This window comes from Argiope bruennichi, chromosome 6 (genome assembly GCF_947563725.1).
Source record: "Argiope bruennichi chromosome 6, qqArgBrue1.1, whole genome shotgun sequence".
Classification (NCBI taxonomy): Eukaryota; Metazoa; Arthropoda; class Arachnida; order Araneae; family Araneidae; genus Argiope; species Argiope bruennichi.
The window spans coordinates 19,932,736-19,947,692 of record NC_079156.1 but is presented as its reverse complement, the minus strand read 5'-3'; the positions used below and the strand labels follow the sequence as shown (position 1 = coordinate 19,947,692).

Here is a 14,957-nt window from a genome sequence, read left to right as displayed (position 1 = left end):
ATATTTTCAGAAATTATAGAGAAAAAAAATGAGAAAGTCTTTTAATTTTTAATTAGTAAAATTTCAAGAGGTATCGCTTCGAAGTGAACAAATCCACTTTCAAAAATAAATTTTCACCAAATCTAGAGTTTTTAGGTTGGGTGGTTTGAGTTGAAAGTACACATACACACATTTTATTATTAATAGAAATAAAACTTTTCAAGAATATTTTAAATAATTTTTTTTTATTTTCTACTAAAAACATATTGTACAGTGCGGGTTTTGCACTCACTGAATAATACATAAAACTGGCACTACATCGGTGACCCTATCACCCCGATAGGCATCTTTGGTATGTGGAGAGACATACGCGGGAAAACTTGACAGGCGGCGATTCTCAACAGAAGGTATTCCACGGTCGGACGCTGAAGAACACGTGCATGGAGCTGACACCACCGCTGCGTTCATACTCGTCGTTGATGCATTTGGGAATGGGAGTGGGCAAGAACAACTGGAAGGGTAAAAATAATCATTGCTTTTCATGAAATTATGGCACAGTTTTTTTTTTTTTTTTCATTCTTTTTAGTCGTAATAGTGATACAATAAAATGCAACAGATGAAAAAAATTTGAGAATATTATTTATAAAAACATTTTAATAAATTTAGAATGAAAGTGACGTGACAGCGCGAGATGAATGCTGTAGTGCAGAACGAATATTAAATGAAATAACATGATTAAGTTTCTATTTTATATAAAAATAATTATATTTTTACATGAAATATAATGTCGCACCGAGGGATACTTCACATATGCAGATAAGCTTTCTTATGGTGGCTGGTTCTCGTCATCCTAGTGCGTAAAAAAACGAGATATGCCTCCTACAGGAGCAGTTATACCGTGGCCGGTGATGGCCCTTTGGAACAATCTTAATTCCCATCAATGCTGTCGCAGTATCCGGTCTTTTAGATTTATCTGTGTGTCTTCTGGCGGGTCGGAGCAGCTGTCTATAATTACATGAAATGTACTATATAGACAGCTACTGCGAACTTTATCTACTCATAAACCCTCTTGCTTAAGGTTATTTGGCTTTAATGACGAGTCGTATACCCAACAGAAGCAAAGTAGCCAATCTCGTCTGCTTTTTGGTATTTGTGATTTGGTTTCCTTTGGTGATATGAGGCGCCAACTAGTCGATTTCAGCCAAATGTAATTTTGAATATATGACTTTTTTTTTTAATTGTGAACAAGAATATAATATTATAAAACTCGTTTAAGAAATTCGATACAAAAAATGCACTTTTTATTTTATACAAAATTTTTGGACCCTCATTTTAACTCATAACTTCCTAATTAGATGACATATCCTATTTCGGGCAATTATTATTTTAATTATTATTATTACTTTAATTCCTATAATAATATAAAGGCAGTTAAGATATTGAAGCGTTTTTTAAGCGACTTTCGCATTTTTAATTACTTGATGCTTTCACTTAATTGCAGATTTAAAATGAAAAATTCAGTAATTCGATGGTCATTGTATGCGAAGGTGTTAAAGCATTTTCAAATATTTAAAAAAAAATGTGAAAAATTCAATTTCTCATAATTTAAATAGACAGTAAAGATGCACCGATTATATGACAGAAGCTAATACGATGGAATCCTTCATATATCGAATCTTCTTTAGCAATCTTAAATTTTCAATAGAAGCCAGCTGAATTTGTCTCCTCGAAACTCTACCGCATAAAATTGTGGATTTTGGGTAAGGATGTTACAAGAGCTCAGATTTTTATTTTTAGAGTCATGCTCATGAGAACTGTGTGTTAATATTATATTAAAGAAAACCGGTGCAATGTATTAATTTCATGGATTTAGCGAACAGTAGTCACGAAATATCAATTTTTATACAGAATTTAATTTAGGGTGCGATCTTTTGTGTATATTATATAGCTATTAATCGTTGGCGGGCAGTTAAAAAACAAGTACCACAAAAGCAAATATGTATTTTGCACACTTTTTTACCAATCTATTGAAACCAACATATGAAATAAAATTACAATTGTATTCACAAAATCTTATGCCAAATTTCATTTATTTAAGTCAGTACATTTTTGAATTATTGTGTTTATATACTGTGAAGATACCGACAGGCAGTCAGCCTTAATCCTTGTTTATACGGCTTAGTTCTGTGGTAATAGGATAACTGGCTGTAATTAAAAAAGACAGTCAACTTTTAGACATATTTAGTTCAAAGTTTGTTAAGAATTTGCAGATATTAAAATTAAGGACCAAATTTCATTTACTTCAGTTGTTCTGTTTTCGAATAATTGTATTTACATGATTCAACAATAAAGATCGACAGACAGTTAACACCTAGATGGATTTGTTTCTAAATCTCCTATGATCTGCATTTGTATCAAATTTTGCTCTTTACCCAGCTCTTTATATTTTGTAGCTATCATGTTCACTTGTATTCGAACAGTCACAGTGTTCATTTGATAAGCTTCCTCTGAATGGATCCCATTCAAAATTTGATAAAAATCTACATATTAAGTGCGAAAGCCATCTACCAAATTTTTTTCCATCTAGTCCTAAAAGTGCGAGTTATTTTCAGACAGACATTATTCCAAAAATGTGTTTTTATTATTTTTTTAACTCAGAGGTGTGAAACGTAAAGATTTTCGAAATTTCGAATTTGGACATTTTGATGAATACAGCATTTTCTCTTTGTATACGAGATAGTAAAAGAAATAGTTTCGGCATATGATATAAGATTTATCGAAATCAAACATAATTTTTCGCATGTAATATAATTATAGTTATAGAGTTAAAAAAAAAAACAAATTTCCGAAAAGGGATATAAATTAAGCAATGAAAAAAAAATATCTATTCCATGGAATTTGACTACAATAGAAAAGCATAGAGATTATAAAACATAAGAAAGAAAGAATGTAAAAAAGAAAAGACAGCGGTGAGTCATGTGTAATTTTTAGTTTATTTTCTACGAATCCGGACCTAAATTACGCATATCAGCAAGGATAATTATAGGGGTACGGAAAAATAATGTTCGTAATGACGGGAAACACAAAATGTAAGAGATAAAATTTTGTTTTGTTGAAATCTATACCCAAACGAACGATGAAAACCCGAAAGATAATGGGTGCAAAAAAAAAAAAAAAAAAGTACCAAAACCTCTAAGTTTAAACAATAAAATAGTTAATACTTTTTATATTCATCTTACGCGTATTTTAATAACAAACATTGCCTAGCTCCAGACATTAGATTATTTTTGTGAACCTAATTCTATAAAACTCAGCTTCACGAAATAAATCCAAGAATTGCATCGAAATCGTCTGCCATTTGAATAGTTGGTTTTCATGATGAGGTATTGTTAGTTTTCGTATGAGGTATTGTTTCGTATGAGGTTCATGATGAGGTATTGTTAGTTTAGTTTAATTTGAAATTATTTTATATGTTCTTTTTATTTATTAGGAATGAAACCAATGGTTTTATAAAAATAGAATAGAATGTAAAATCAAAAATAAATTACAATTTACAAAGTTCATTCGGAATCGTTTGGTTTAATCTAACTTAAGTTTTTAACATTAACTCTTTTAATAGCAGTATTTTCTTTTCCAAAATTAAGACAATTTAAGGCTCTAATGGGTCAAATAAAGTATAAATAGCTATAGTCTGCTAATATAAAAACAAAAATTAACTATTTGTGCAATTCTTGAGGGATTATATGTGTCCCAATGGTCTTTCTAAATGGGACACATGTGTGACTGTATAAAACAGTAAAAAAAATTGATTCTAGTTTTTATAATATTTTAAAACAATTTTATTTGAAGAAAACTCTTGCCAATTACATATCCAATATTATTCGTGATATTTCTATGCATGATACATTGCAAAACAGTTTTTTCAGAGTGCAATTTTACTCATGGCTCATACAGTTTCAGTTCCGATTTCTTTATTAATACTTTCTTTCTAAAATGTAGTTAAAAATTACATTAACACAAGAATGCAATCACGGAAAACCAATGGGACAAGCACTTCAATAAATTCCCCAGTTACTTATCCCTTTGGATGATTTAAAAATATCAGCGGGACATGCATGTGCCAGTGGGGCCCAAAGGGTTAATAATTGAAACTCCGAATTAAGGAATAAATGTAGAGGGGAGGGAAAATAAAAAATCCAATTAAATGATATTGGTAGATATATAATTTGTAAATCACTGCTTTAGCATATAAGGAAGTGATTGGAAAAGAAAATAACATTACAGTATAAAAACGTTACTTTACAAATATGAAACAACTTAAGTTAAATAAAACTATTTAAGAATAAAGAATTGAACTTACAGTCAATGCAGTCGAAGAAGGATGCTCGAAACGTCTAGAGAATTCGTAGTTTCCGAAAGATGCAAATGCGAAGTTGGTCAACTTTCCTCTGTTGTAGATGGCGGTGACAGGGAAGAAATCTGTGCAGGTCATATTTTCGTGGGCTCCATACCAGTAATGAACGCCTGAAAAAAAAAATGTTATAATGAAGATTTTGTTATTGGCTAAAGGAAGTCATTGATTGAAAATTGGAATTTATTGTAAGTATTTCTTCCCCCAAATTGAAAATGTTTGAAGTGGTATCAAACAAAATTATTTAAGCCTATTTATCATAAAGAAGGCTGATTTTTATGGATTCTCTCATCAAGATTCCCCCCCCTTTCAATATTAACGAATCTTTTTTTTTTCCTTCCAAATTCACTTTACCTAAAAAAATGGTAAAAAAAATTAATAAATAAAAATCACTAATTTCTTAATGAATGTAAATGTCTAAAAATACTTACAAAAGATTCAAAAAATGGATGAACTGGAAAAACTTTTGATAAAAAGACGTGAAAGAAAAATTAATCTGTCTTGTAGAACTAATGGTCGATTTTATTTGGAAAGAAAAGTTTCACGCATTCACTCACAAAAAAAGTAAGATTTAAAGATATTTTTATTTTATTTTTTAAATTAAATATCTTACATTAGAAACTGCCTGAAAAAGTTCGTCATGTTTACTTCTATCAGCTGATAAAACGGTTACAAAAATTTAATAATACATTTGCTTTAAATTCATTTTTAAATTCTGCAGAAAAGATTTTTTAATGAAGATTTTGGGTTAAAATAACTAGCTCTTAATTAATATTATTGAAAATTTCAGCTCTAAATTAATGTAATACTTATCAGGTATGTCTTGCAACCCTTTATATCAAATTGGAGACAACTACCGATTATGTCGCATGGTGTACATTATTATTAATTTTTAAGATGTTAGTATAAACAAATATCATAATCACTAGTTATGAAATTAATAAATTAGTAATAAACTTAAAAATACGTTGGTAAGATTATTTTCTCAAATCGCATTTTTTCAGAATCTGTACACGAGTATTCGCAGTTCCCCAAACAATTTTATATTTCAAGAATGAAAATGAAATAATTTTTTTTTTGGTAAAAGTGTTTACTTAAGATTTCTGTAGTTCCAATAATTTGAGAAATGTTATGCATTTTTTTCCTTGTTATGTACATTATTTCAGATGTACTCGGATAACTTACAGGAATTTTAAATGACTCTAGAGAAATGAAAAACTACGCACCCATTGTTCTGAAGCATCCTCCTTTCACCCAGTGAGTTCCTTCCATATCTTTTTCGTACAAAGGTACTTGCACAGAGTCCCTGACGGGATCGGTTCCATTCTGAACCCAGAGTCCAGTACCGACGCCCTCTTCCTCGTACTGCAGTTTGGTTCTACCGCCATTGCAGATGATGTCTGCAATAATTGTGTAAAATTAAAAAACTCATACATATAAAAGCCGAGACAAAAAAGCGTCTAAAATTAAATTCTCAAAATTTCAGTCTAGCACGATCAAGGAAAGGTTCAAGATGCTAAGGAATTCCATTACATGCTTTATTCTACAAACATGAAGCACATTTAACAAAATCACAGCTAAAATATATAAATACGCAATAAAATACACATACGCAGAGACAGCATTTGCAAAAATTACATATGCAAACAGATCATCATTTAGTGTAGCTAGAAAGTTCACTCCATGATCAATACTCCAAAAGGAGAATTGACTCTAAAAGGATCTGCAGATCTTAGTTCCTCATAAAGATAACGCCACAATTCTAACAGTTTCCAGAACATTCCTTTTCCGTTGTCAAAATCGCCAAGATCAGGGGCATTGGCATTCAATTCCCATTAAGAACCAATTATTTTTTAAATATTCATTTATTGAAAAATGCACTAAGTCAAAGTTTGATTATATTTCATGTATCTATATATCATAAAAATAATGATTTATATAGGCTAGCAGAGAGTGTATACCGTAATTTTAATACGACAAAGATTTTTCATCCAAACACTAGCAGTTCTATACGATAAAAATATTTCTTTGCAATGTTATAAGTGATTATTTTTCCAACTGTTTTGACAGATTTTCTTTTTCTATTAGGTTGAGTAATAATCCATAGGCTTTTTTTTTCTCCAAGTTTAAAAATGTGTGCAAAAAATAAAACGCATCGACAAAATGTTTTATATGATTTAGACGAGTATTTAATAATCTACTAGATAGTATAGTTAGATTTTTGTTTTTATTTATTATTGCATATTTTCATTTTTTAAAATGCTATACCATATGGACAAAATCGTTAGTAACCGTTGTAATGGTTTTAGCACCATCTGCTTTTTGTATTTATTAGATTATTTGTAAAGTCGCCGCTGATTTTTTAGAAAAAACAAAAAAAATTTATATATGTAAACATTTAATTTTTTGAAAGCAGAAGGCAGTTTCGAAGACAGTGAAGAGACTTTCGATTTTTTTGACGTCGTTTTATTTCATCCCGGGGAGGAACGCATTATGTACAAGTAGAAAATACTAGCGCGCACACACAACGCCGAACGATACAGAGCGAAACTTCATGAAAATTCTATCCTTGTGAATATATACTGTGAAATTTTAATAGGGATTTTCATCAAATGTCAATCGCAAGTAAGGGAAACACAGGAATCTTTTTGTGGAATTCAAGCAATATTTTATCCCTTCAATCGGAGTGTGGGAACGCGTCGGCTTTTAGCCGATTCAGCAATTTTACAAAGCTTCTGTTGAATTAATTAAATATAAAAAGTGGAATGGGATCAGGAAATAAGAGAATATTTTAGAATGAAGTTAACAAGTTAAAGTTAAAAATTAAGAAATTAATTAAGTTTAAATTAGATTTTAAATCATATTATATTATATATATATATATGTATATATATATATATATATGATAACATTATTTTATGTGAAGCATGATGCAGTCTGAAGACACTTTTAATTTCGTGACGTCGTTTTATTTCATTTTGAAGAAGCAAGCATATGTACAAGCGACGAGCACACAGAACGACACAGAAAGGAATGAGGGAAGAGCTCTTGGACATTTTATCCCTGGTCTTATATAACCCATGATTTTGATAGGGAAAATATTTCTTTACAGTGCTAATGTATTATGAGATTTCGATAGGGATTTTCATTACACGGGTGGACAAGGTAGGGGAAACACAGGGAGATTTTAAAAAAGAATTTGCTTGATCAGCGGTATGTTACCTCTTCACGCGTAGTGTGGGAAAGTTAGATTTTAGCTGATTCAACAAAGCTTCTCTTGAATTAATTAAGTAGAGACAGTGGAATTGGAGCACGAAATAAGAGAATATTTTAGAATGAAGTTACTATGGGCTAAATTAAGATGAAGTTATTATGAAAATTAATTAAATTGAAATTAGAGTTAAAATATCATTACATACATACACACACACAAGGAACTTTATTCAATAGCTTATAACAATTTTATTCTATAATGATTTAACATCTTTTTAGAAGTTCCAAATCTATCGAAAAAAGTGCTCAAGGTGCTATTTGCAATTCTTGAGAGAATTGCAGTTTTTCCTTTAACGGAGTTTGCAAAGAGCGGAGTAGATGGTATTCTGAAGGCGCCACACCAGAACAATGTGAAGAATGAGATACGACAACGTAACCAGGCTCCAACAACTTTCGCCATGTATTTCAACGTTATTTTTGTGGAAAATCATCACTTTGTGATTGGCAAATCTGGCTGCTTGAATAATGTTGCTAATATCGAACCGAATGCTAAATTTAACCTAATCAATTATTTTATTTGGCGGCCTCAATTCGTAATGGACGAATAATTCTTCTATCTCACCAGTTAATGAACTTGCATGAAATGGCTATTTGTCTTTTAGGTGGTTAATGTCAGCTCACTCGAATAACTTCAAGATCATTTACGCTCCTTACTATGGTCGATGATGCATTTTTCATCGGTTGTTATCATACATATTTAGAATGAGCCATTTCCGTTGCGTTTGCGCAATAAATCGCAAACAGGAAATATGATTTGTTAATTATGATTCAATGATCCATGTGATTAAGAGAATATCAGACACTGAAGCGAAACCAAGTTGCATCAAATGTTCATTTAATGTTGAACTAACATCTCCGTGATTAGTTTCTGGTTCGGGAATGGTGATACGTTACCTTAGTTACCCTGGCCCACATACAGTGCCTTACTTTGGGCGTCATCAACCGCGCATGACGTACTGTAACACTAAGGCCCTAATATATAAATAGGAAATTCATTTCGTCTGAGGTTCACAAACTATTCGCTCATTGTTCGCTCGATTTCAGTATTGTCTACATAAACAATAAGCGCAAAAAAGGTAATAGGGAACATGTAGTAATTGGGAATGTGATTACAGTATGTACCGGTCATGCCCAATGAACCTAAAGTCAGTTTTAGATATTTCTTTCTTATGCCTCATAATTTTAAATCAATTCTCGACAAAATTGGGGTAGAATGAATAAAATTACTCCAAAAGGATACTGAAAATTGTAATTCATATGCTTTGAAACAGAATATATTTTTAACAAGCGTTTAGGAGTAGTTAAGAGAGGTTAAATTGTGAAAAAATAAGCAGAATTTCTTATAATTTCAAAAAAAAAATCTCTTAAAATTAGTTCGTTACAGTGATCAGAAACTAAAACACATGTTCCCAGTCTGTGGGTAATTGGGAGCATACGGGGGTAATTATGAACATTGCTGTAACCAAGACTCGTTAATTCATAAAAAATAAATTCGGAAAAACGGCACTGTTTATTGAACTCTCCAAAAACCATTATGCATTTACACAAATTATATATCACATTTTCCCGTCTCATATGATTATTTTAAATTGAAGGAAATGATAAAGTCTTCAAAATTCCTTCCTATCCTTAAATTTTTCTATATATCTTTATCATGGTTTGAAAAATATTCTTGCCTTTAAGAAGTAGATAAAAAATGTCAAACACTGAAAATATACATGAAAGAAGCACAATGAAATCAATGACGATGAAGAATGGACATAAAAATTGTCAACGGTGCTGCCACCAATCAGAAAACATATAATTTTAATTATTGACAAATAATAATTCAGCATCTGTACGTTGATCAGGGTAAGTGGTTAGAAATCAGCGGAAGCTTTCTTGTAATCGAAATGTAACGTTAAGACGACTATTACAAATTGAAAATACAGTTGAGTTTGTATTGTGTATGGTCTCAATATCAGCCCATGTTAATTTTTATCTAATTTAAAGTAACTTTGTCAAATAACCAAAGAATTTCTAAGTTTTATATATTTGAAAAACGATTAAGAATTATTTTTCAATCCAATAAAACACTTTAACGTACATGCTATTTAAAATTTGTATTAAGCAAGATATAACGAAATCTTTTTATTAGCTTTCACATTTCATTTGCTTATCAAAAAGGAATAATTTATTTTCTGCAACAAACGTTGATTTAAACACGAAAAAAACAAATAATATTCTTTCAGGTAGAATAATTTAAAGGATTTGCAGATGATGATAAATTTAATATTTGAAAATTATTTCAAATATTAAATTTCATATGTAACTGCAAAAGAAATTAATAAACAAAATTGAACAGAAATTGAAGACAACTTACTAGGATCAACGAAGTAAGTTGTTATAAAATAGACCTCCTCTTCACCCAAAATTTTGTCCAGCTGATATGCAGATGATCTGTCGAAGGAAAATGAGGTGTTCACCTTTTCCACATCATTTTTGGGGATCTGAAAGAAATGCGAAGTCGTTTCAGGTTTCAATAAAATTATTGCATTTGCTAAACAAACAACAACAGCACATTTTTCAAAATACTCCAAAACATGCCAAGATCATCGTTGAATTATTTCATTCTGCGTATTTATTTGCTTTGCTTTGCTTTAATTCCACAATAAAAGCTTTGCATTCACTAAAACATTCGAACGGATTAATCGAACATTTAAGAATCCTTCTGAAATGATGTCGTTTCACGCGAAGTCAGTCGCATAATTTGATTTGGTAGATTAACGATCCGTTCAGAAAGCTATATTAGGTAATTGCCATTTTGCCATTTTGAACTGTGGTCAGAAGACGAACATGAATCGTAAATGGGTATACTATTTTCCAAACCTCAATACCACCTATTATGAGGACCAAATTATCACCGATCATTATGAGGGCGTATAAACAATCATGGCCTACTTAATTCATCAGACCCAGCTACAAAGTGAAGTCAGTTTCAAACTCCAACTTCTCCAATCCTGAAATTGAAACTTTATAAGGCTACCGCAGTTGCGGTTTCATAGCTGCCGTATGACAAATCTGTACATATAAATAATTCTCTTATACGATTCTCATAAAAAGAAAAAAAAAAACGTTATTTATGTCTAAGATTTGGCAACATTTAAAGTATCTTGTTCTATCAGAATCAAATGATTATTTAAAATGAAAATTAATGTGTTCTGGTAGAATTGTAGCTCAGTTTAGAATTCTTTTGGGGAAAGTGAAATTGTTCCGAAATGCTTTTTTTTTTTTTTTTACTAATAACTAAATACTTGCTTTAGTATTGACAATTTGGGGAAAATGAATTGCCGGATTTGAATGAAATCCAAACTTTCCTTTTAATTTCGGGACTCCAGCTTAAGATAATTTTTTTTTTCAAAACAAAAAAAAAAACTATTTGCATCTGCATTTTAGAATAAATCTTTTTTTAGTCCAATTTATCCATTTTTAAGTAAATGAGACCTGTTTAATAAATATATTCTCAGTGGGACAATCAGCGCAGCATGGAAATTGATGCGCATACAAAAGATGTTTTATTCAATCTTTTTTTGTAAATTGTATAGATTTTCCGCAATTATACTCGCCATATTTTAAATTTTCCATAAGTAATCCATATCAATACAAAAGGCTCAAACTGACAATCATAAACCATGCCACTGATTTAAATAATGAAGAATTCGAGAATTATTTTTAACAAATTACAAGCAATTTTTGAAATTTATGTATCAATTGAAAAACAAATCTACAATTTAGAAGCAATAATAACAGATATAACAGCTTTCGAAAGTATTGGGGCAAATAAGGATAGAATAGTTCTGCGTCTTAGAATCTTGCTCAACTTCACAGGGCTTTGTACTTTCAAACTGCCGACACATAAGCTCTGAAAATTGCTAAGTGTTTTGTTACTCAATTTACTTTGATGGAAATAAAGATTGTTGCGGATGAGAAAACTATGTGAATTTTAACCTTGCCATTTTAAATTTGTTTAATAATGTTCAATTTTTTCAAAAGGATTATTCTTTATTTCAGTAAAATATACAAATTTTGCATCAAATTGGATTAATATTTATATTTATGTTTATGAAGCTCATAAACAGTGCTTTTATTCCTAATTCACAAAATTTCAGCTCACAGCCACATGCGCGGAATTACTCCACCAAGAGCATGGAATTACCCGCCATAAGAAGTAATACCGCCCAAATATACTTTTCAGAAAATTTATTTTGAAAAAAGTAAATTGGTTGGACAAAGAAGATCTATTCTCATGTCGAAATTAATAGCTGCATTTAATGAATATTGAGAATTGTGTGAAAAATTATATAGTGAAAATATATAATTCACCATATATTAATATAGTGAAAAATTATAACTAAATTTATTCTCGGGTATAAAGAATTCCTCCATTCTCACCTAAATAAAGTTCTATTACAAAAATTAAAATTATACAACCAAAAAATATATAACGAAAAGTTAAAGATCATTTCATTCAGCAAAATAATTGTTCCTAAACGTTAGGAACAAAAATATATTCACCGATTCTAAAATTAAATTTGTTTATTTCGACTTTGACAGAATTTTATTTCAACATGATCATGAAACTGGAAGTCCATTGCAAGTTGCATATGAAATCACAGCGAAATTTTAATAATATCCTTTATTTATATTTCTGCTTACTAATTCACACCTGTTATAATGAAATCCGATACCACACGATACTTTGGTCTATAATGTTACACTGAAGTTTCATCACAAAACTATTTTATTTTCCTTACTAGTCTATGTCAAAATCACGAGTTTTGTCTCGCCAGTGAATTATAAATAATAGGATGCAAGTCTAACATTAATAAAAAATTAAATCCAGCGAATTAATTTAATGTAAATTGTTTAAAGGGAAACTGTAAAACTGAGACTACTATTTTGTGTATATATCACATTCATTCAGGCTTTTAATCGGTAAATGTTGGAAGCAATTAAAAGCAGATAATCTTGGCACTTGCACGGTTAGTAGAAAAAAAAGCAACAGAGCAAAAAAAAAAAAAAAAGCCTCCATATGAACCTGTTAGCCATTATTTCATAATGAATAAAAGTACAGGAATTTTAATTAATCATGCATGATTAGATGGATTATAACTTTGAATATTATATAAGATGTCCAGTCTAAATCGTGACTCAACTATCCATTAGCTTAAAGAATTTTAAGTTAAAATAATCATACTTTTTGTTGTTTAAGTCAAATATACTGCTGTAAAAATTATGATATTTATATTTTTTATACACTCTTCCGATCTTACTAGCCATATTTAGTAAAATATTCTTGATACACAAACATTTTAAATTTTCCTGCTTTTGCAGTAAAAAAACTAACCGTATCATAAAGATTTGAATTTCAATATTTTAGTCCAATAAACGGCAATCCTTTGGATCCTCCTGAAAATGTTTATTAAAATGTCCAAAATTCGTCTAACAGAGCGAATTCGAAGCTTCTTCACTGGGCTACTTTTGGTCATCTGTTTAAAGTGTTAGTGTGTGAAGAATATTCAATTAAATACGGCTAATAACACTGAGAAAACTACATAAAATGTAAAATCATAATTTTTCAGGGGTGCTTTTTATCAAATGCAGTTAAATAATGCAAAATGTAATTCTTGAAATCATCTACAATATTTTACTAATTTTTTTCTCTAAAGGTTCAGAGATTAGTTATTGGATCACTATTTCAATAAACGTGTATATAATGTAATTTAGGTTATAATGAAAATGAGTTATGGATTCTATTATGCAAAAAACATCAAAAAATTAAGGCATTTTGTGTTTTTGATAAGACAAAATTTAAATCAGGAAAAATTTTAGCTAGTAAATTTTATCACCCTATTTTTATTTTCTATAAAACTGTAAACTTTGTTGAGAAAATTTCTTCAATATTAGTACGAAAAAGTAAAATTCTTACCCCGTGCTGTATCCCAGCTACGTAACCATTTTCGTCGTAGATAATCACGGCAGCTGTATCGAGACCTTTCATGTACCTATGACCCAAGAATTTGCCTCCTAAAAGGTAAAAGAATTTCATAATAGAATATAAGAGCCAGAAACACTTAAAAGAACATAAAATTTAAAGTTATTTATTTATTCTCTAGAGACATTTACCTGAACATTCTCCGGCCAATCGAGCAAATCCGTCACTTCGAGCTCTGCTCTCGGTTTGCGGTAATTTGGCGAAAGTTCTGGAACTCAGAAGGTTCAGTCCCCAAGTAACTGTAGGTGAAGAGGGAAAAAAATGAAAATGTTACGTTAATATTTTTGTTTTAGTCGAAGTTTGAGTTTTTACCAGCTTATGCTACATGATCTTTTTATAAATAAATTTAAAAGCAACATCAATCGCAGACGATTTTGTTAAGTTGTAGTATAATTCTCTTTGCATAAAATTAACTTTATTTTAGCCATATTTCCTTTTTCTCGAATGGCACTATAAAAAATATTATTGTTAAAATATATAGATAGAAACAACATAATGGAATAAAAAGAATTACAAAAGCTGAATGATTCTTTTGTTTACTGCATTCTCTTTGAAAATAAATTACACATTTTGAAATGATAATCAAAATGTATATCATACATTTACCTGATAATTGCAAATGAAATTAAGTAAAATAAAAATCATCGATGGTCAATATGAGTAATTTAAAATGTGATGCGATGCGATTTCATTTGAAGTAAAATTCGGATTTCCTAGGGCTTTTTGAAAACATACTAAATTGGTTGAAAGACTGTTACTAAGGACAGAGTCTTGCCTTATTGATATGAGGATTATTATTTTAATTTTAGTTAATTGCTTCGACTTATTATTCTTTACAAGATCCTTACTTTCATCAAAATTACGGATCTTGCAAATAAAACAGATTTTATTTTATGTAAGGCAAAATAAATTTCTTATTCGAAAATTTTCTGTTTAATTCAGTCCAAAAACTTCTTTGCTGGTATGAGATTTAATATTTGCACCAGATTATCCACTACCAGTGACTGAACAGTTAAATTATCTAATAGGAGATAGAAATCTATTACTAGATTAGTTGAACTTTAATGCATTTTAAAATGCATATTTCCGAACAGAGTGAAAATATTATATCATTTATATATTTATGTTGCAAGAAAATACAAGTGAAATTTTAAAATTGTTGAGAGTTTAATCATGTTAAATAATTTATAAATAATTGCTCAAATGAAATATACGGTTATAGAAATTAAAAATAGTTCATATATTATTGGATTTATAGAA

General features: G+C 29.9%; 1 protein-coding gene across 1 annotated transcript in view; it reads right to left on the bottom strand.

The window, feature by feature from the left end:
* Nucleotides 1-203: 203 nt before the first annotated feature.
* Nucleotides 204-14,957, bottom strand: part of LOC129971442 (uncharacterized) — a 31,256-nt gene continuing 16,502 nt past the window's right edge. Inside the window, exons 3-8 of the mRNA XM_056085210.1 lie at nucleotides 13,829-13,936; nucleotides 13,632-13,729; nucleotides 10,026-10,152; nucleotides 5,617-5,790; nucleotides 4,340-4,503; nucleotides 204-490 (exon numbers count right to left, since the gene is read on the bottom strand). Coding sequence (XP_055941185.1) covers nucleotides 377-490; nucleotides 4,340-4,503; nucleotides 5,617-5,790; nucleotides 10,026-10,152; nucleotides 13,632-13,729; nucleotides 13,829-13,936 — 785 coding nt within the window. The 3' untranslated portion in view covers nucleotides 204-376. The remainder of the gene's footprint in view (nucleotides 491-4,339; nucleotides 4,504-5,616; nucleotides 5,791-10,025; nucleotides 10,153-13,631; nucleotides 13,730-13,828; nucleotides 13,937-14,957) is intronic.